This window comes from Piliocolobus tephrosceles, chromosome X (genome assembly GCF_002776525.5).
Source record: "Piliocolobus tephrosceles isolate RC106 chromosome X, ASM277652v3, whole genome shotgun sequence".
Classification (NCBI taxonomy): domain Eukaryota; kingdom Metazoa; phylum Chordata; class Mammalia; order Primates; family Cercopithecidae; genus Piliocolobus; species Piliocolobus tephrosceles.
The window spans coordinates 13,184,430-13,208,054 of NC_045455.1; the positions used below are offsets into that span (position 1 = coordinate 13,184,430).

Here is a 23,625-nt window from a genome sequence, read left to right on the forward strand (position 1 = left end):
GTGCAGTGGCTGGATCTCAGCTCACTGCAAGCTCCGCCTCCCGGGTTTACGCCATTCTCCTGCCTCAGCCTCCCGAGTAGCTGGGACTACAGGCGCCCGCCACCTCACCCACCTAGTTTTTTGTATTTTTTAGTAGAGACGGGGTTTCACCATGTTAGCCACGATGGTCTCAATCTCCTGACCTTGTGATCCGCCCGTCTCGGCCTCCCAAAGTGCTGGGATTACAGGCTTGAGCCACCGCGCCCGGCCTGTATGATTCCTTTTCTAAGAAATGTCCAGAACACAGACAGAAAGTAGATCAGTGGCTACCACAGGCTGGAGGGGGTGGAAGGAGTGAGGACTGAATGTTAATGGGTAGGGGGCTTCTTTCTGGGGTGATGAAAATGTTCTAAAATATTATCGTGATGCTAGCACAGCTCTGCGAACAGTCTAAAAACCAATGAATCGCTGGGTGCTGTGGCTTGCGCCTGTAATCCCACTTACTTGGGAGGCGGAAGCAGGAGGACCACTTAAGCCCAAGAGTTCAGGGCTGCAGTGAGCTGTGACCAAGCCACTGCACTCCAGCCTGGGCAACAGAATGAGACCTCAGCTCAAATAATAATGGTAATAATAATGGTAATAATAGCAAGTGTTAGTGTATGTCCCAAATATTGAATGAAACACAATTATACTAAAAATGTATTTGTTGCTTATCTCTCAACAAAAGAAACAACAAAAACAAGAAACAAAAACCCACTGGATCCTACATTTTAAGTGGGTGAATTATATGTTAATTGTATCTCAGTAAAATTGCTACAAAAGTCCTTAGAGGCAGACATTTGAAAATTCTCTGTAAATCAAACCGTCAAAGAATTCTGGCCTGCAAAATAGACATATATGACCAGGCACAGTGGCTCACATCTAGCACTTTGGGAGGCCAAGGTGGGAGGATGGCTTGAGCCCTGGGAGTTCGAAACCAGCCTGGGCAATGTGGTGAAATCCCTTCTCTACAAAAAATACCTAAAAAATTCACCAGGCATGGTGGCGCATTCCTGTAGTCCCAGCTACCTGGGAAGCTGAGGTGGGAGGATCACTTGAGCCCAGGAGGTCGAGGCTGCAGTGAGTCATGACTGTACCACTGCACTCCAGCCTGGACCACAGAGTGAGATCCTGTCTCAGTATATGAGAGAGAGAGACAGAGAGAGAGAGAGAGAGAGAGACAGCCAGAGAGACAGAGAGAAACAGTAAACATATAAAACTATCTATAAGAATGGCAACAAAAGCAGCAACGTTGCAATGAATTTAAGGAATTTGCTTCCAAAGGCTAATACCTAAAATGTGTAGTAAGCAGGACATTGACTATGCCATCAAAAATAACTTTCCTATACATAAAGGAAAAACATGAGTCTTTATCTTGGAAATTCCACTAAAAGTCAAATGAACTCATTTGCATTTAAAATTGAAGAAGAAAAGAGTTTTAGGTTATGACAGTTTTGGCCTATTTTAGACAGGTATTTATTAAATATTTATTAAAATGCTTGAGCTTGAAATAATACGATAGGTACCAGAAAGAAAACAAATATGAGCAATTCAGTCCCTACCTTCTGTTCAATAAAACTCACTTCCCACGGCAGGTGGCACAGAGAACTCCACCCAGGGGGTTAATCAAAATTCCCTTGGAATAATTGAAAAGCATCTGCATTTTTCCCCCAGAAACCACAAAAAAGTCACAGTAAGCAGAACATACGATCTTGATTATTAGCACTGTGCGTGTAGCAGCACAATGTGTTGTCCCCAGAAATTAAGTTACAAGACACGATGTCATTGTGCGATAAGCCAGAGATGTCTCCCCTAATGAGACTGGAAAACTCAAGGAAATCCAAAGAGAGACAATGATGATAATAAGTTGCATGTGTGATGTTTTGCTACTGTTGTGAAGCAAACTGCATATTGTGCCAAATGCAATCACTCTCAGAGCAGGCTGGGGCGGGATAGACTCTGGAGGTCACCGACCCCAACCTTTCATTTTACAACAAAGAAAACGGAGGTTTACGAAGGTCACACAACCAGTTTAAGGCATCACTGGGACTAGAGATGAAATTTTTCAGGGCTCTCTTCATGAAGTATGTTTTTCTGTCTGAGTACATGTACTATAGAGAGTGTAACCTACGAAATAGAAAATTCTTAGGAATTTCTGAGAGCCACACTGGTAAAACTCCACAGAGAAGTACTGTCATTGACCATCTGTGAAAGTGTACAGCCAGAGTTTGGAGACACTCGAAATTCCAATCAAAGTGACCTGCGTGTCAGCCTAAGGGCAGGAGAACTGTAGTTTGACATCGTTTGGGTCTGTGCCTATTGTTTAGGTAGCTGAAGCCTAATCAACTGCAGAGGGCCTTTCTGTGGGAAGATAACAGCAGCGTAGAGGCAAAGAAAAGGGCAGGCATGAAGGCGGCCCTTGGAGGGTGTTCTGGGAGAAGCGATTCATTCACCAAGCTCCTGCATGGCACAGGTACACTACGTCACCCTTTGCTCTGATTACCACATAACCCAAGCTAGTCTGAAATTAAGGTGACCTAATGACTTTCCTAATTATTCCATTCAAGAGGGCAGAACAGTCGGTCAATATTCTGGAGGGCAGACGTAAAGATTTGGTCACTGGAAGGAACATTCCTCCCCTGAAGCTAATAAATGCAGAGTCTGGCTTAGCTATCAATCCCTGTGAGTTTACTTACTATAGGTCCGTTTCCTAAAATCTGGTTACTTCTAGGTTCACAGCATATTAATCATGTTTAAATTTTTTTTTTTTTTTTTTTTTTGTATCTTATGATACTTTAACATTTTGCAGGGACTTACAGACCCAGAAAGACACTACCCCTCCCAGGACCAGCTAATTCCTCAATTTAGTAAAGAACTTGCAAGTAAGCCAACCACCCATTTTATCTAACACACACCAAGCCAATATTTTCACTGCCTTAAAACATCCCAGGGCCAGGTACCAGGCAACTCGAGACTACCCCAAAGCCCACCAACATTATTCAAACCAGCCACGCAGTGTGCTTCCCGAGGAAGCCCCAATAAGGTTCCTGTCCACGCTTTTCTCTGGCACCCACACTGGTGGTTCCCCTGTGCCCTGCATGGTGGGGTGTGCCCCCTTCTCTTAGGTGATGTAAGTAATAAATTCTCCTTTCAAGGGCATTAACCTTTTCTCGTTGGCACTCAGTCACTCCCATAAATGAAAACCCGGAGGTACCTTTCCAAACACCCTGCAAAATCAACACCAGATCTGCAGGACCACCGGAAGCCAGACTGCAGACTGGAGAGTTGGTAGAGGCAGGAGGCAGGGAACTCTCCCAGGATAACCTGACCCGCCAAGGTCGTCATGCACAGGGGGCTCTTGCCCAAACATGCTTGCGGTGAACAAGTCTATCCCTTAACACACGTGTAGTAAGGGAATAAATCAATGTAGAGTGGCTCAGACTAAGGGCCCGCACCTGCATTGGAAGGCCGGGGTGGAGCTGCCAGGAATTCGCACTGATAGAAATAGGGAACCCAGCCCCATCAGCAGGTATATAAAGGCCCTTGTATTCAACTGTGAAGGGAGAACCGCAATCTGCTTTCAGGGCCCTTTAAGTTTTCCCTCTCGCTTAGTGCATTCTCCTCCACTCACTCCCCGAGTGTCTGCCTGCTTACTTCTTCCTGGTCATGAGACAAGAACCTGGACTTTGCTGAGCGAAGGAGCAAAATATCCTTGTCGCAAGAGACAAGGCCCACGGAGCTCCTGCTGGGCCCCGCCTGTCCCCTTCTCCCTAGCTGGCCTGCACATGTGAAGCCCCGCCATTGGGAAGATTCAGGCTTATGGAAAGCTCACCTGTGCTGTATCTGCACACGGAAGACACAACACAGCATGTACTTATGTTAGTTCACCTTCAACAAGCTGATAAATTGATAGCACAATATTGAATCGAACTTTTACTCTAGATAGATGTGGCATTAACAGAGAAGATCCATGGAGAAAACTACTGATGGGCAAATTTGAACTGTAAAATGTTTGCTCTATTTGAGAAGAAACTTAGATACTATCAAGTATCCAAAAAATACAGGCCTACCTCATTTTACTGGGCTCAATCCATTGTGCTTCATAGATAATGCACCTTTTGTAACTTAAATTTGTGGCAACCCTGTATCTATTGCCACCATTTTTCCAAGAGCATGTGCTTACTTCACAACTGTGTGTCACATTTTGGTAATTCTTGCAGTATTTCAACCCTCTGCATTATTAGGAAACCCATTTTCATCGTTACCTGTTATGGTGATGTGTCATCAGTGATCTTTGATGTTACCATTGAAATTGTTTTGGGGCAGCACAAACTGTGCCCATAGAAGAAGGTAAACTATAACAAATGCTGTGTGTGTTCTGACTGCTCCACCATCTGGCCATTCTCCCGTCTCTCTCTCTCTCTCCTCGGGCCTCCCTATTCCCCAAGACGCAACAATATTGAAATTAGGCCAGTTAATAACCCTCCAGTGGCCTCTAAGTGTTCAAGTGAAAGAAAGAGTCACCTGTCTCTCACTTTAAATCCACAGCTAGAAATGATTAAGCTTACTGAGAAAGCATGTGGAAAGCTGAAACAGGCCAAAAGCTAGGTCTCTCGTGTCAGTTACTCAACTTGTAAATGCAAAGGAAAATGTCTTGAAGAAAATTAGAAGTGCTACTCCAGTGAACACATGGATGACAGGAAACCGAAAATAACCTTGTTGCTGGTACAAAAAGTTTTTTTTATTTTTACTTTTTGAGACAGAGTCTCACTCTGTCGCCCAGGCTGGAGTGCAGTGGCGTGATCTCAGCTCACCGCAACCTCTGCCTCCCGGGTTCAAGCGATTCTCCTGCCTCAGCCTCCCGAGTAGAGTAGCTAGGACTAACCATGCCCAGCTAGTTTTTGTATTTTTATTTTTTAATTTAATTTTTATTTTTTACTTTTTTGCGGAGACAAGTGAACATTTATTTTTGGGCCTTTCTTCCTATGTGTATTTCAAGTCTTTTTCAAAACAAGGTCCCAGGGATCTCCAGATTCAAGTATGTCCCTGGGCTTGGTCGACTGCTGCAGGAGTCTCAGAGAGCCTTGTACAAATGCTAGAGTTACTCGTTTAGCAACATTAAACCCTAGGATAAAAGATGAACATGGAATGTGTTGATTTCAGAAGACGCAGCAGCCAATGTAGAAAGCACTGGAATTTTTCCTTGAAACTGTGATGAGAAAGAAGTGTCTGCCATGAACATAAATGACTGTCTTTTCTTTGACCCTTCCTTTCCAATGTTTGAAGATTAAGCACGAAATAATCTTCTATGAAGATACTTGATAAAAATTCCCCCCAAAAAAGCCCCAAAACACACGCTTCCACTTCACTGATAAAACTTTACTGGAGTTTGGCACCTGCGTCTAGTTTAGCTGGCGGATGAGCTGATTGATGTGTTCACCCTGATAGCCAGGTGTGCCCATCTCCTTGAGGAAGCCCACTCTATTTTTGGTAGCATGATGGGCCTCCAAGAGGTGCAAACGGCGCAAGAACCACGAGATCACCTGGAAACGCTTCCCCAGGTGCTCCTTAATCACTGTGCTGTCTGTCAAAGGGACGGTCTTATTCTTGACCTTGACCATGTTTCAAAATCAATTTCCAGAGAGAATTGAGATTCAGAAATCCCCAGGTCACACAAGATTCCATCATAGGCAGCAGTTTTAGATTCTAGGGGGTGACTTTTACAAAGACACCACTAAAAATTTTCTTTAGGCAAATCTTGCAATGGTTTTCTGCACCGGTAAACTCACATGCCATCATTCCTTTTTGTTTTTTTTTTTTTTTTCTCGAGACAGAGCCTAGCTCTGTCACCCAGGCTGGAGTGCAGTGGTGCGATCTCAGCTCACTGCAACCTCTGCTTCCCGGGTTCAAGAGATTCTCCTGCCTCAGCCTCCCGAGTAGCTGGGACTACAGGTGCCTGCCACCGTGCCAAGCTAATATTGTATTTTTGGTAGAGATGGGGGTTTCACTGTGTTGGCCAGGCTGGTCTCAAACTCCTCACCTTGTGATTTGCCTGCCTCCGCCTCCCAAAGTGCTGATATTAGAAGCGTGAGCCACCACGACCAGCTACACCATCAATTCTTTCGATACGTACAACAAAGGCCAAGGAATGTTTATCTAGCAACTCCAAGGCATGAGGGTTCACTTCTAGTCATCTGAGACGCACCTTGTCCCGTTTCTGCGGCCAGGAATCATGTGGGAATGATTCCAGTCGCTTAAACCTGAGCACTTTTCCTTTCCTCTGCTCCTCTTTGCCAAAAGTGCCTGCTTTGCCTGGATGGTTTTGAAAGCTTAATAAGCCTTCCTCTTTTTCAGGAGATTTTCTGGAACCAAAGGGATTGTTTCTTTGTTCTTGCTCTGCCATTTTTCTAGTATCTTTCTGCCACCTGGGTCTAGTTCAGCTGGTGGATGAGCTGAACTAGTGTTGCAGCTCGATTTTTGTATTTTTAGTAGAGATGGAGTTTCATCATGTTGGCCAGGCTGGTCTCAAACTCCCGACCTCAAGTGATCCGCCAGCCTCGGCCTCCCAAAGTGCTGGGATTACAGGTGTGAGCCACCGCGCCCAGCCTAAGTTTTAGTGGTTTCCACAGACAATCAAACCAGCCACAACATTCCCTTAAGCCAAAGCCTAATCCACAGCAAAGCCCTAGCTCTCTTCAATCTACGCAGGCTGAGAGAGGCGAGGGAGCTGCAAAAGAAAAGTGTGAAGCTAGCAGAAGTTGATTCATGAGGTTTAAAGAAAGAAACTACCTCCATAACATAAAAGCACAAGGCAAAGCAGCAAGCGCTGAAGAAGCGGCTGCAGCAAGTCACACAGAAGGTTTAGTTAAGATCACGGATGAAGGTGTCCACACTAAATTACAGATTTTCAGTGTAGACAGAACAGCCTTCTGTTGGAAGAAGATGTCATCTCACTTCCACAACTGGAGAGGAGAAGTAAACATCTGGCTTCAAACGACAGGCTGACTCTCTTGCTATGGGCTAATCCAACTGTTGACTTTTAGTTGAAGCTAATGCTCATTTACCATTCTGAAAACCCTAGGGCCCTTAAGAATGATGCTGAGTCTACCGTACCTGTGCTCTGGAACGGAACAACAAAGCCTGGATGACAGCACATCCGTTTAGGGCACGGTTTACTGAATATTTACAGCTCACTGTGTAGACCTACTGCTCAGAAAAAAACATTTCCTTAAAAATATTACTACTCAGTGACAATGCAGCTTGTCACCTGGGAGCTCTGACGGAGATATACAAGGAGATGAATGTGGTTTTTGTGCCTGCTAACACAACATCCATTCATCAGCCCACTGGTCAAGCAGTCATTTTAGCTTTTAAGTCTTATCATTTCAGAAATACATTTGGGAGGCTACAGTTGCCACAGTGTTTCCTCTGATGGATCTGGGCAAAATAAATTGAAAACCTTCTTCACCATTCTAGATGCTATTAAGAGTATTTGTATTGAATTCACATGGGAAGAGGCCAAATTATCAACATGAACAGGAGTTTGGAAGAACTAGATTCTAACCCTCATGGATGACTTTGAGGGGTTCAAGAAGTAACTGCAGATGGGGAAAATAGCTAAAGAACCAGGAGTGGAGCCTGAACACATGACTGAATTGCCGCAATCTTATGATCAAACTTGATGCTGGGCGCGGTGGCTCACGCCTGTAATCCCAACACTTTGGGAGGCTGAGGCAGGCGGATCACGAGGTCAGGAGATCGAGACCATCCTGGCTAACACGGTGAAACCCCTGTCTCCACTGAAAATACAAAAAATTAGCCAGGCGTGGTGGCGGGCGCCTGTAGTCCCAGCTACTCAGGAGGCTGAGGCAGGAGAATGGCTTGAACCCGGGAGGAGGAGCTTTCAGTGTGTGGAGATTGAGCCACTGCACTCCACCCTGGGCAACAGAGTGAGATTCCTTCAAACAGTCAGGAATAACTAACTCTCAACCAGCCAGATGCTCATGTGAGAAGGAAGCCACATTTGTCACTAGATCTGGGTTTGGTCCTACAGCTGCTCTTCTTATATAAACCACCCTGAGAAAATCCCTTACTTACTGTCCGTTTATAATGAAGGTGTTACTGCATCTGAAACATGGGGGTTCCACTGGTGATCTCAAAGGAGAGACTTCAGTGAGATGACAAACATACGGTGCTAGGTACCTACAGGCACTCAGTAAGCAACGATCATCCCCCAGCGAACCTACTACACAGGTTGGCTTACTGAGTGGCTGAGACAGGAAAAGAGTGGTACAATTTTTTGGCCATGGTGAACTGTAAAGGTAATTTTTTTTTTTTTTTGGAGACAGACTCTCCCTCTATCACCCAGGCTGGAGTGCAGTGGCACAATCTCAGCTCACTGCAACCTCTGCCTCCTGGGTTCAAGCGATTCTCCTGCCTCAGCCTCCCAAGTAGCTGGGACTACAGGCACAAACCACCACACCCAGCTATTTTTTTAATTTTTAGTTCAGGTAGGGTTTCACCATGTTGGCCAGGCTGGTCTGAAACTCCTGACCTCAGAAGGGTGATTGTCAGAACCTATCCACTCATCCTTTCCCTAACCCCTAAATCAGGCAGGGATTCTATTTCAAATGAGGGTATTTTGACTTTGCAGTGTGGCTGTGTTCCCTGGTGCTTGGTAATTACTTTAGGTAATTAACGCGGATACCTTAGAAATGACCTTAGCTGTTCCTCCCACAATCTTGAGAATTTATACCACACAAAACATATGCAGGCTTGGGAAGGCTATTTCTCAGGAACACACACTTGAGATGCTGACTACTGTGTGGCTTCCTAGGTGTCTTGTCAGGCATCCTGCCACATACTTCCTCGCACAAGGGGTGAAGTGCCACAAAATATTAAATAGCCAAGCAATTAAATAGTAGCTGCAAAAAGAACAGAAGAACTTCACAGATGTCACTGTGAGGTGATGCTTAACACACTCATGTCTCACCAGGAGGATTACGGGGCTTTTACAAAACTGAAGACCAAATGAAGAGTAGCAGCTTCTAGAACAAGGTATTGAGCTGCACACTCACTGTATACCCAAAACGTGTCTTTGGTAAGCAGGAACAGTACATCTACTCAAATGGCAAAAAGGACCCCAATGAACACAATGCAATCACACAAACTAGACTTTGCCCTAAATTCCATCAATGGCTATGCATGGTAGACCTGGTTCATGATCCAATATGAGGAAGAATAAGAAAAAGTACCCCTTATACACTTCCAAACAGCTAATTGTTAAACAGAGTCCTAAAGCAAATCCAGCATCAGGCCAGGTGAAGTTTATTTATTTATTTATTTATTTCTGAGACGGAGCCTCGCTGTCACCCAGGCTAGAGTGCAGTGGCGCCATCTCGGTTCACTGCCAGCTCCGCCTCCCGGGTTTATGCCATTCGCCTGCCTCAGCCTCCCAAGTAGCTCGGACTACTGGTGCCCGCCACCTCGCCCAGCTAGTTTTTTGTATTTTTAGTAGAGACGGGGTTTCACCGTGTTAGCCAGGATGGTCTCGATCTCCTGACCTTGTGATCCGTCCGCCTCGGCCTCCCAAAGTGCTGGGGTTACAGGCGTGAGCCACCGTGAGCCACCGCGCCCAAGGCCAGGTAAAGTGTATTTTCTTGGCACAAGATATTCAAGTAGGTCATGACATGTGTACTTTGTAAGCTTCCAGCCAGTAAGTTTCACATGTGTTCTCTCCCCAACCAAGCTCTCTGCAGCCATCTGGCAATGTTTAGAGACAATTTTGGTTGTTATAGCTGGAGACATGTTGTGACATCTAGCTGGTGGACGCCAAGGATGCTGCTAAGGATCCTATGATGCATAGGGCAGTCTCCCACAACAGAGACTTGTCCAAAATGTTAATACTGCCCAAACAGATAATATTGCCCTGCTCTAGGGCAAAAATAAAAATTATCACTGTATATGAGACTTGAAATAACTCAGACTGAATCTAAAGAATTATACAGGTGATAAGTAAACTTAAAAGATACAGTTGATGACACTATGGACCTAATTATACTTTAGGTCCTATCATGTCACTCCCCGATTTTAAAAAAGTATGTATTATGAAAGTACATGTTAATTAGCACAAATAATCAAATGTTTGCCCCATCTTCTCATTCTGAAAAGGATCCAGAACACTGCTCCTAAGCTTGCCTCATGAGGCCAGGAATATCATGTGTCTTTTGGTATTGACTTTCCAAACTAGATAGTAATCCTACATTAATGTTCAAAATATATTCCAAATTCTAGTCCTGGTGCATTTTAAGCTGATTTCGACATCAGACATGGGGGTCAGCTTTTCTGGGAATAAATCTGGGAATCTGCATTTTCACCAGGATTTCCTGGTGATTCTCAAGCATGATAAAACTTGACAAAAACACTGACTTACACTTTGATTCTATAAGAAAAGAGCTGCCACTCCCACTTCCTTCCCACTATTAAGAGTGACAAATAGGCTGGGCGCAGTGGCTCAAGCCTGTAATCCCAGTACTTCGGGAGGCCGAGACGGGCAGATCACCAGGTCAGGAGATCGAGACCATCCTGGCTAACACAGTGAAACCTCGTCTCTACTAAAAAATACAAAAAACTAGCCGGGCGAGGTGGTGGGCGCCTGTAGTCCCAGCTACTCGGGAGGCTGAGGAAGGAGAATGGCGTAAACCCGGGAGGCGGAGCTTGCAGTGAGCTGAGATCCAGCCACTGCACTCCAGCCCGGGCGACAGAGAGAGACTCCGTCTCAAAAAAAAAAAAAAAAAAAAAAGTAGTGACAAATAATTCATAGGTAAAAGAGATCAACAGTCCATAGTAACATATGACAGTGCCCCAAAACGGCCTACCTAAAATGATAGCCCTTTAAAAGTGAGGCCAGTAGAAGAAAGAATATCTCATAGGCACTGTCATAAAATGTCCTATATGAGAATGGTTTTGCCATTCTTTCCATCTGAAATGTATTTTAAGCAGCACTGTTTAAACACAAGGCACCAAATTCCTCCCTGGTCAAGTTTGGTATTGGTGATTCGCAAGATTCTTCAAGGAAACAGATGTTTTTAAGCACCCTGCCACCCCAAGGTACACATTTAAATATGTGCTTTCTATTCCGGATTCACTAACAAAACATTAACTATGTTAAGGGGTCATAACCGGGGATTAACACAAATTTGGTTTTTCAAGTAAAAGGGAACAATTTTTTCATTCTGGATTTTTCTGTAGGCCGAGCACCAAACTGTAGAGTCGGTGGAGACTGTCACTTCAGATGCTAGCATGTCTCCAAGCAAGACAAAGGCGGGCAAATGAAAGGGAAAATGAAGCAAAGGGAGAGTGAGCTACAACAGAAACCGAGTTATTCTTTGACAAGTGCCTGCTATTTCAGGCATCTTACGAACATTTTCTTTTTCAGCCCTTGCCGTCTCCATAAAAGCAGATAATGTCTATTCTGCTGCTGAGAAAATTGAGGACCAGAGAGGTTAGGTAACCTGCTCAAATTCACAAAGCTAAGAGATGGGTGATCTGAGATTCAAATGCAGGAAGACAAACTCTGCTTATTCCTCCCCACCCCCGCCCGCTCCAGTGTTCACTAGCAACCCGGTAGTGGTTCATGGTAATTTCCTGTGAACATATAACTTGTAATCTCAAATATTTTAAATAGAAAACACTGCAAGGAGTATTGCATGTTTGATTTTTACAGCTCACTCTAAGGTGTGCTATGGCTTATTCATCTTAGCAATTGAATGGAATCAAGTGAGCCGACATATGTAGAAGCACTCTAAAGCCCTAAAGCATCATACACACATAAGGCATTATTTATAAATATTAATTTTACTTTGAGGATCTTTGGCAGGTGGCAACAGATCCTCAGATACTTTGAAATAATTTAGTGATGCCCTAGAATATGGTGAAATCATAATTGAGGTTACACTAAACTGGCTTCTAATAGTACATACAAATGATTTCAGTAATAAACATGTCATCATTTTGTAAGTGACTCCATTAGAGAGGACAGGCCTCCACCTTAGCTGTGGGCATTTCCTGGAGCTCCATTCCAGGCCTGGCCTCTGCTTTGCCATTGTCCCCTTGGCCAGGTTCATCTACTGCATGGCTTAGGGCCTCACCTCTGCTGGGGCATCAATTTACGTGCTCACTCTTAATCTTCTTCTTGCTCTCCAGACCAGAAATTTCCCTTACATTATAGACGTCTCTTGGCATTTCAAACTTAAATTCGTTAAATCCACCTTTTTAATTGAGTCCATCTTTTCTCTGATACAATTCTTCTCTTCTTCCTTTGTTTCCTCCCTCAGTCAACTGCGTCAGTTATCATACTCTAGAAATCTCAGAATCATCTTCAATTATGCCCAGTACATAGAACTGTACACCGGACTCTAAAATGGCTCTCAAATGTACCCTCTTCTTTCTTTTCCTATTCCCATAAGTTGTCACACACACACACACACACACACACACAAAACCCACACCAATAAAACCAACCACCTCTGATGAGATTATGATTCTTCTTTCAACTCCTTCAGTGAACCTCAGGGTCTAGGGAATATCATCCAACCTCCTTGGAATGGTCTTGTGTCATCTTGCCCCCAACAGGGTAATTTCATCTTCCAAAGGGATCTTTGTTGCCCTGCCCATCACCCTCATAAGCCAATCTGCTCTTCCTTTAACACTTGGGACATCCTCATACCTCTGTGCCTTTATTAATGTCATTCCATCCTCCTTCTCCCTCATCAGTACAGAGTACAGTTTCTACAACCTGGCATCTCTAGGCCTACTGTTCCCCTCTATCTGAAATGCCTTCTCCTGCTTGCAAACTCAATTCATCCTCGAAGTCATAGCACGAGCTATAAACACTGGAAAACTGTTCACAATTTCTCTACTTTCTTCACCTCAGCCCCAGAATCCCTCTACTTCATACACACCTCTGTTAGCATTCTTATCCCTGTAATCAGTCATTTACATTTCTCTATCCCTAGGTGACAATGGGCTCCATGACTGTAGGGATATTTGTTTCCTTTGAATTGCCAGAATTCAGTGTCTGTCATCAATGTAAGATGACTGCGGACTCCCGTGACTACCACTGACTGCTAGGTCTTATGCTCATTTTCAAAAAGTAATGTCTAATAAGATACGAAATACAATTCTTCTCTTCCCTGTGTTTACTGAGGTGTACCTGACAAATGAAATGCAAACTCTTAACCAGAGACCTATGACCTATGGACTGTACTGTTGTTTATCAATAAAAGAAACAAATAATAAAGCTAACAGATCTCCAGTTCTCTCTGCTACTATATGAGCCTATGCAGTACCCATCTCAGCACTTACCATGTTTGCATGGTATTAGTTTGTCTGTCTTCACCAGCCAGTGTGCTACTTAAGGGTAGGGACCAAGTCATGCTCATCTAACCCACTTCCTAGCAGATAGTATAGCAGGCAGGCAATGATTTCTTTTAAATTTTTGTTCGGAATGCATGACACTGCAATACTAATAACCAAACTTTTATATTATATAGAGCATGGCAATTTCAAAAGAATAAAAACTGAGTTATATTCCAAAAGTTCATTCTTAGATTGGTTACATGGCATACGGAACACACATTACCACAAAAACCATGTTCAAGATTAAGATTACATTTATATTCCATTTCATAAAATCTTATTCTACCCACATTTTGCCTGACATTTGTATATTTAGGGGCAAATGCAGAAAGGAACGCTATCGATTTTCTTAGCACTGTAAAATATATCGGAACATCAGAAAACTTCATCACCCCTCCACAAAGTGTCTGCTCTGTGACCACCACCTGCTTCCTATTGTTGGACTAGAAAAGGGTCAGGAATACAAAGAGTGTGACTTAGCAGGGAGGAAGCCCTGTGGAGTTGAGGGTAAACAGTCTATAAAGGCTCTGGTTTCTATGCCGGATACTTTCTATCTCCTTCTCTTTTCCCCATCCAGAGAAAGTGGTGACCAATGCAGCTTGGGTTAGGCAGGTAAGATCCAAGGGGTAACTCAACCAGATGACCCACCAAAGCAGAGCACAAGCACAGAGTCTACCCTAGCAGGACTTGGATCAGCTGCAAAGGCAGGCAGGGACAGGTGGAAAGTTACAGCACGTGTGTGCAAGAAACCCCAGTAAGCCATCATGTCATTCCTGAAACCCCACTGACACAGAAACACGGATGGGACAGAGAGAAGAGATCAACTTAAGTCAGACATGTCAGTTGAGGGGCTGCTTCTGGAATTATGAGACACAGAAGACTGAAGAAGTTCTCTGGAAGTTTATGTTTAGGAGATGATACACAACCAAAAAGGCATGACATCACTTATTTCTCAAGAGAATAAAGAAAAACAATAGCAAACTTAATTCTTTTCATTTTCTAGTTATTTAAATTTCAAACAAATGAGAGTCTGCTCTACTAAAATTTGATATCCGTAAGTGAATTTTCAGAAGCAGACCTTTTTGATGATGTTTACATATCTATAAGTATGAATGATGCAAATTTCGAGTCCTATGATATCAGATGACAAGATACAGCCTAAGCTTCAGCTGTTGCTAATTAAACGAATCAATTAAGAGCCTACAGTCGCAACTGTGTAGCTGCTGTTCTATAGTAGCAATAACAACCCCACGGGGAGGTCTTTCACTACATTAAAATGCTGTCCTCCACAACTCCATCTGATATTATTAGAAACAGTTATTTGTGTCTTGCTGTCATATTAGTAGCAAAGGCAAATTATGGAAATATGCAGACCAGAATGGTCCCAGTATGAGATCAGGTTGGGTTTTCAGCCTCCAAGGGAACAATTGCTGAAATTCCAAAGTTCCCCAAAGTTCTTTAATGGAACTGATAAATCTATCAGCAGCATTCATTTAGAAGCTAGGTAAGGGTCACATATTTACATACCTTCCTGCTAAGCTGATACAATTCAACTAGATGAATTATCATATTAAGTTTACCCTCCTGAGTTAAACTGATGGAGTTCAAAATTGTTTTCCATGGTTGTCATTAATCGCTGTTACTTCATAAGTGCTTACTTTGAAATCTAATTGTGCTGGTGTATCAAGGGTCATATTAATAGCATTCTTAATGGTAAATCTTTGTAAAACATGTTTACTCTACTAATATTATCACACAAGCCTTCAAGAGTAATATGAAATAAAGTATATTTATTATCAATAAAAACGTAATTTAAAATGTACAATTTGAGATTTAAATTAGCTTTAAGAACTTTAGCATCATTTGGTTTCATTAGATCTCTGGCTAAGCTTCAAAGATATAGAAAATTTGATTGTTTCTCAAGAGTCCTTGGGTGAATGCCAATACCGCAGCCACGAAGAAGCTGTTCAATGGAGTCTAAGCTTATTTTCCCTTTCATACAAACATTGTTTTCATAAGGGAAGAAAAGTCAGTCTCACTGAGATATGTTTGCCTTATGATAGTACTTTAAAACGTAAATTATAATAAACATTTGCAATAAAATGGTAACTTCTGCATTCTTAAAGTAACAACAAAATATTTATTCTTGTTGTGAAGCACAGTTCAAGTAAGGAATTCTAGTTAAGTAAAACAACAGCTCTTTTCGATTTCTTTGTGAGTTTATACTATCTGATGTACACAGACTCACAGCTTCACCAAAAACATGCAAACAAAACAAAACCCAGACAATCTGCAATTTGAAATGGGCATAGATATCCTGGAAAAATTCTGGAATCTGCAGCTTACCAACTAAGTGTATGTTAGGGACTGAATGTCCAAATTCATATGCTGAATGCCTAACCCTCAATGTGACAGTATTTGGAGATGGAGCCTTTCAGAGTTCATTATAGGAGGTCATGAGGGTGGGGCCCCATGATGGGATTAGTGCCCTTAACAGGAAGGGAGATCAGAGTTTGCACTCTCTCTCTGCTAAGCGAGAAGAGGCATCTGCCTGCAGCCTAGGAAGAGGGCCCTCACCAGGAACTGAATCTGTTGGCACCTTACTTAGACTTCCCAGGCTCTAGAACCGTGAGAAATAAACATCTGTTGTTTAAGCCACCAGGTCAGTGGTGTTTCATTATGGCAGCCTGAGCAGTTGTACTTAGCAGTTACTGCAGAGAGCTCCCTGGATTCCGCAGTCAAGCAATTTGTTCTTAAGGTACTCTGATGGTTAACAGCCTGACTTTTAAGTCAGCGAGGGCTGGTTTTGCATCTTGGTTCTACCAATTATTACCATAGGATACTTATTTAACCTTTCTATGCTCACTTTTGTCTTCTGAAAACTAGGCATACCCATCTTCAGTGTTTCTGCATTTTTGAGTATGGGGCACAAACTGCAGTCATACAGGTGATGATAATCGGTATGAAAACACTAGGGAAATAAATGGTAGTACTCAAGTGAGACCTAAGAAGTAATGCTCTGTTCGTAATATATATATATATATATATATATATATATATATATTTTTTTTTTTTGAGAGGGAGTCTCGCTCTGTCGCCCAGGGTGGAGTGCAGTGGCCGGATCTCAGCTCACTGCAAGCTCCGCCTCCCGGGTTTACGCCATTCGCCTGCCTCAGCCTCCCGAGTAGCTGGGACTACAGGCGCCCGCCACCTCGCCCGGCTAGTTTTTTGTATTTTTTTTAGTAGAGATGGGGTTTCACCGTGTTAGCCAGGATGGTCTCGATCTCCTGACCTCATGATCCGCCCGTCTCGGCCTCCCAAAGTGCTGGGATTACAGGCTTGAGCCACTGCGCCCGGCCTTGTAAAATATATATTTAGGTAAGTCACCTCAGTCACTTTTTAGCTTTACATATGTGTCAAGTATGCTTTCAGATCTATATAGCATACTGACTTGAACAGTGTCATCCCAAAATTCATGGTCTACCCAGAACCTCAGAATGTGACCTTATTTGGAAACAGGGTCTTTGCGGATGTAATGAGTTAAATGAGGTTTCACTGGATTAGGGTGAGCCCTAAATCTGATGACTGGTGGTGCTGGATGTATGTGAATGAACCCACACAGTCAGAGGGAAGGCGGCCACATGACAGCGGAAGAAAAGCCTGGAATTACACAGCTACAAGCCAAGGAAGGTGAGGATTGCCAGCAACTACTAGAAGCCAGGTGAGAGGCACAGAACGGACCCTGCCCACACCTTGATTTTAGATTCCTGGCTCCCAGAACTGAGAGGGAATACATTTCTGTTATTTTAAGCCACCCAGTTTGTGCTAATTCACTGCACCAGCCCTAGGAAACATGGAATTTCTCTGTATTACAGTTTGGGAGTAGCAGAGTAATGAAATGGATAGATACCAAAGGTGAAAATGTGGCGTCCTGAGTGCACGCGTGTACACCCAGGCCAAATGTGCTTTGCTGGGTCATAAAGGCACAAATTTTATCTGAATGTCCAATTCTATTAATTTGGAAAACTTTCCCTTCATTAAACAAAAAACTGACTAACAATTTTATTTGTAATTTTTAAATCTTGGCTTTTTAAATTTTTTTTTTGAGATGGGGTCTCACTCTGTTGCCCAGGCTGGAGTGAAGTGGGGTAATCGTGCCTCACTATAGCCTTGAACTCTCAGGTTCAAGCCATCTTTACTCCTTAGCCTTCTGAGCACCTAGGTCTATAGGTGGACGTCACCACACTCCGCTATTTTTTGTGTGTCTGTGTGTAGAGATGGGGTCTCACTGTTGCCCACGCTGGGCTTGAACTCCTGGGCTCAAGTAATCCTCCTGAGTAGCTGGGATTACAGGCATGAGTCACCATGCTTGGCCACAATTTTTAAATCAAGTTCAAACAGCATACAAGGAAAAAGACCGCATGCTTGGACTGAAAGTTTATGAGCGAAAGAACTGAAAGTAGACAGAAAAAACCTACTAAATCTATATAAAATCTGAAATTTATGTAAGTGGACATGGGGTTCTATGCACAGAAGGTGGTCCTTCATGTTCCCGGACTATGTATTAGGATAAGCTGGGCTACGCATCAGCAGTAAGTCAACACTGAGACCTCAGTCTACTACAGCTTGCAGGTGGCAGTGCGCACTGCCACTCTTCAGCAGGAACTCGTGCTGACAGGAGCATCAGCGTCACACACGACCTCCAAGGGGGGCATGGCAGGGACTAGAGGGCTCACACTTGCTCTTAGTTATCTCTCACCAGAAGTGACACACATCATTACCAGGAGACAATTCACCCCCAAGTCTCTTGCATTTTTCCACTTCTTGTGAGCAAGACACTGATGGTTCTTTGCTGTGAACTATCTTTTCAAAGATGTTTTTACAGTATACGGCCTTGGTAGAGTGTCTCCCTCCAAATCAAAGGGTAAGTGCGATTACTGCACATTATAAAAAGACTCAGGTTCTCTCAACTCAGAGCTCCTCTCCTATAATGCACCCATTATGTGTGCAGGTATCATCTCTCTTTGCATTGCCCTGGGGGAATCTGGGTTCAGGGCAATGGTACAAAGATAATGGAACCCTGACCACTGCTGCTGCTGTCATCAACTGTCCTTCATCCTGGAGTCTCATGTTTTCTATCAGCATCCATGAAATGTCGCAGGCTGCTTTGTCAGCCAGCAAGTAGCATAAATCTCAGAACCTTCACAGTGGTTGACAGTCACTTCCATTCATAGCTCATGGTTAGAACGTGTGGGCGAAGCATTACCCAGGTGCCGAGGCAAGAGACTGAAGGCACAAACTGTTTCAGTATAATAAAGAAAAGAGTTAAAATAAGAATAGTCATAATACAAATTAGATATAGAGATGATCATGGACATTATCAATCATCATAAACATTATGAATCATTAGCTTTTAATATTACTCTTTGTTACATTACTAACATAACCTAGGAATAACCGGCGGGCATAGGGTCAGGTGCTGAAGGGACACTGTGAGAAGTGATCTAGAAGGCAAGAGGTGAGCCCTCTGTCACGCCCACATAAGGGCCGCTTGAGGGCTCCTTGGTCAAGCGGTAACGCCAGTGTCTGGGAAAACACCCGTTACTTAGCAGACCATGAAAGGGAGTCTCCTATCCTTGGAGGAGTCAGGGAACACTCTCTCCACCAGCTTCCTGTGGGAGGCTGGACATGATCCAGGCCGGCCCGCAGTCATCCGGAGGCCTAAACCCCTCCCTGTGGTGCTGTGCTTCAAAGGTCACGCTCCTTGTCCACTTTCGTGTTCCTCCTGTGTTCCTGGTTCCTCTTTGAAGTTTGTAGTAGATAGCGGTAGAAGAAACAGTGAAAGTCTTAAAGTCTTTGATCTTTCTTACAAGTGCATAGAAGAAAACGCTGCTGTATGCTGCCTTCTCTCTCTGCTTCGGCTACCTAAGGGGAAGGGCCCCCCCGTTCTATGATCACGTGATTTGTTTGACCTTGTCAATCACTTGCAAGATTCACCCTCCTTACCCTGCCCCCCTTGTCCTGTATGCAATAAATATCAGCGCGCCCAGCCGTTCGGGGCCACTACTGGTCTCCGCATCTTGATGGTAGTGGTCCCCCAGGCCCAGCTGCTTTCTCTTTATCTCTTTGTCTTGTGTCTTTATTTATGACAACTGCTGGTCTCCATACATGGGGAGAACACCCGCTAAGCGCTGTAGGGCTGGACCCTACAAGAATGAGTTATAAAAATCCACACCTAACCCTTCTTGCCTTATTAAAAAGCCAAATGACATATACTTAATTTGTATCATTCACATACTAAATTAATGTATTTTTGCGTCCCACGTCACAGAGAAATACGCAAAAAGCTATAGGAAGTACTTCTCAGAGGTGGAAACCAAATGGTTGATAAACAGAAATAGTCAATAAATAAGAAAAGATGTTCTACTTCATTAATAATCAGGATAAAGCAAATTAAAACAATGAAGGCACTATTTGCACTGGCAAAAATTAAGAAGATCCTAGTGAAGATGGGGAACAAAGTGAACTCATTCACTGCATACTCAATGCACAAAACCCTAAAGAAACTATTGCATATGGCCGGGCATGGTGGCTCACACCTGTAATCCCAGCACTTTGGGAGGCTGAGGTGGGTGGATCATTTGAGGTCAGGAGTTCGAGGCCAGCCTGGCCAATATGGTGAAACCCCATCTCTACTAAAAACAGAAAAAGTAGCCAAGTGTGGTGGTGTGCACCTGTAGTCCCAGCTACTTGGGAGGCTGAGACAGAAGAATTGCTTGAATTCAGGAGGTGGAGGTCGGAGCGAGCCAAGATCGCACCACTGCACACCAGCCTGGGTGACAGAGGGATACTTTGTCTCAAAAAAAAAAAAAAAAAAAGAAAAGAAAAACAATTGCATGTGTGCCATCAGTACATGTACACTCATGTACCAAAATGCTTTGGGTAGCAGTGAGAATTACAGCACAAAACACTGGAAACTACCCACTTATCCATCAGCAGCAGCCTAGTTTATCAACACCACACCACAGCATCCTACATTGCTGAGCACAAATGAATTACACCTCCACGTAACATACGTGAGTCGCACAAACACAGAGCAAAATAACTAAGTCACAGATGATTCCAGAATATAATTCTATGTATATCAAGTTTAATAACATGTAACACAAAACTGTGTATCACTTAGGGATATAAAAGTGGGGAAATTATAAAAAAAAAAGCAAAGAATGATAAATACAAGTCAGGAAGATGTTAGTTCCTTGTGCAAGGAGAGAATGAGTGACAGAATGGGAGTAACACAGAGACCTTCCAAACTAATGGTTATATTTTTAAAAACTCTTCAGGCTAGTAGCCTCCTTCTCAACGAAGGCTTCCTTGGTGACACCACTTACAATTTTGGTCACTCTTTCCAAAATTTTATTCCCCTGCTTGCCTACTTTATTTACTTTTTTTCATTAGCAGTTACCACTGCTTGACATACTGCATATTTTACTTTTTTGATGTATTTGATCCTCCCACCTCAGCCTCCCAAAGTGCTGAGTTTATAGGCATGAGCCACCGAGCCAGGCCTGTATTTCCTTTCTTTAGTTTTCTTTTCAAGTCTAACACTTAGGTCCTAGCTGGCCAATTTCAGTCATTCATTTGCCCAACCCTGACTGAATACCTCCTCCAAGCCAGGCCTTGTTCAGGGCACTGGGCAGAGCACGCTGAACAGGACAGACACATCATCCTGCACTCAAGGAGCTTATTACTTCCAGGTGAGGAAGACAGACAACAAATACATCAAAAAAGTAAAATATGCAGTATGTCAAGCAGTGGTAACTGCTAATGAAAAAAAAAAAAATTGGTAAGTGGGAAATAAAATGTTGGAAAGAGTGACCAAAATTGTAAGTGGAGTGACCAGGGAAGCCTTCCTTGAGAAGGAGGCTACTCAGTAAAGACCAGAAGAAAGTGAGGAAACCCCTGGGCAGACATCTAGGGGCAGATGTTAAGAGAGAGGGAGAGATGGAGAGGGAGGGAGAGGAGAGCGAGCAAGAGGAGAGAGAGGAAGAGGAGAGAAAGCAATCAAGGATTAATTCAAGTTGCCATTATCTGAGAGAGGAAAAACTGAAAGAGAAAGTTTTCGAGCTCAGTTTTCGGTATGTGAAGTTTGAGACACCGATTAGAAACCCAGTAGAGATGCTAAGTAGCAGAGACAGCACGAGTGGACTTCCCGGCACGAACACTGAGGAGTAAGCGCAGTCCTCTCCATCCACATAATGCAGCTCTGTGTGGTCCTTAAGACGACTGATGTCGATCTTATGGACTGACACAGAAAGGTGTCCAAGATCTAGTATTGCATGAAAAGATGCATAATTTTCTGGAACAATTATTTATTGCTAATAACTTCAAAACCCCTAGGGGATAGGATATATACTTCTTTGAAGGTTAATTTTATGTGTCAACCTGACAAGGCCAGGGTACCCAGATGTTAGGTCAAACACTGAGATACATCATTGAAGATACTTTTAGACGAGATGAAGACCGAAATCAGTAGATGAGAGTTTAGCAGATCACCCCCCATAGTGGGGTGGGCCTCATCTAACCCATTCAAGGCCTGAAGAGAAAGACAGACCTCCCCAAGCAAGGAGGGCTTCGGCCAGTGGACTGTCTCTGGACCTGAACTGCAAGGCTCCCCTGGGTCTCCAGCCTGCTGATCCACCCTGCAGGGTTTAGTCTTGCCAAGCCTCCACAACTGCCTGAGCCAATTCCTTAGATCTCTCCATCTTTCTCTTTCTCTCTACACATATGCACACATCTTGTTGATTCCATTTCTCTGGAAAACCATGATTAATGCAACATCTTATGACATATATTTGAATTGTATTTAAAATTTTTTACAATAAGCATGTATTACCTTACTAATCAGAAAAACAAGAATAATCACAAAACTTAATTCCAATACTTAAAATTTAGGTTACATTGACCAAGTGCCTCATAACTCACACTAGGTGAGAGCATGAAGTTGTGTTCTAATACATGATGGGGTGGTGTTCGAAAGAGACATAAAATAATTGGCAACGTTTAATAAGCCATAAAACTATTTATGACTTTGATTTCTACTTGGGAGGAAATGCATCATACATGTTTAAAAATATCTTATCCACATTTGAAAGTAACTCCAGGCTGGACACGGTGGCTTACACCTGTAATCCCGCACTTTGGGAAGCAGAGGTGGACAGATCACTTGAGGCCAAGAGTTCGAGGCCAGCCTGGCCAACATGGTGAAACCCCATCTTTAGAAAAAAACATACAAAAATCAGCCAAGCATGGTGGCGGGCACCTGTAATCCCAGCTATTTGGGTGGCTGAGGCATGAGAATCGCTTGAACCCAGGAGACGGAGGTTGCAGTGAGCTGAGATTGCGCCACTACACTCCAGCCTGGGCAACACAGTGAGACTCTGTCTCAAAAAAGATAGTAATAATTCCAAACATTAAAATAAAGTGAAATACATGAAGTTGTTCCCTAGAATATCATTTGTAATGGCAAAAAAATTAGAGGTAATTTAAATATCTACCAGTAATGAAACCAAGTTCAAACACATGAGCTACAACTAGTTGAACACTTTTTTCTCTATAAATTGAGAGAATAATGATTTCATACTTACCACTGTACCGAGAAACTGAATGCTCATGTTTCCACCTGCTTCTCGAGACAGACACTAAAAAACAAACAAGAGACACAGAATGAACTCATATCCACACAGCTTGCACATAATGTTCACGATAGCCAAAAAACTCAAATGTCCATCAACTGATGGATGGGTAAACAAAATATAGTATAGTCATACAGTGGAAGGTTATTTGGCCATAAAAAGGAATGAAGTACTGATACATGCTACACTAGAAATCGGTCACAAAGGATCATGCATTATATGATTCCACATAATAAGAGATGTCCAGAATAGTCACATCCATGGAGATGGAAGGTAGATTGGTAGGCGCCTCCAGAATAGTCAAATCCATGGAGATAGAAGGTAGATTGGTAGGTGCCTCCAGAAGGAGGGCTGGGAGGACATGGAGATGATTACTAATTGATGTGGGGTTTCTCAAGGGTGACACAGACTAAAATTGACTGTGGTCATGGTGGAACAACCCTGTGAATTGACTACAAACCACTGAACTGTAACTTTAAATGGGTGAATTGTA

The 23,625-nt window shown here is 43.2% G+C and overlaps 1 protein-coding gene and 1 pseudogene across 2 annotated transcripts in view; both read right to left on the minus strand.

The window, feature by feature from the left end:
- Window positions 1-23,625, minus strand: part of PCCA (propionyl-CoA carboxylase subunit alpha) — a 456,600-nt gene that overhangs the window by 61,917 nt on the left and 371,058 nt on the right. For both annotated transcript variants that reach the window (XM_023218016.2, XM_023218015.2), the window contains exon 21: window positions 23,085-23,138. In XM_023218016.2, coding sequence (XP_023073784.1) covers window positions 23,085-23,138 — 54 coding nt within the window. The remainder of the gene's footprint in view (window positions 1-23,084; window positions 23,139-23,625) is intronic.
- On the minus strand, window positions 4,877-6,424 carry LOC111546557 (annotated as a pseudogene).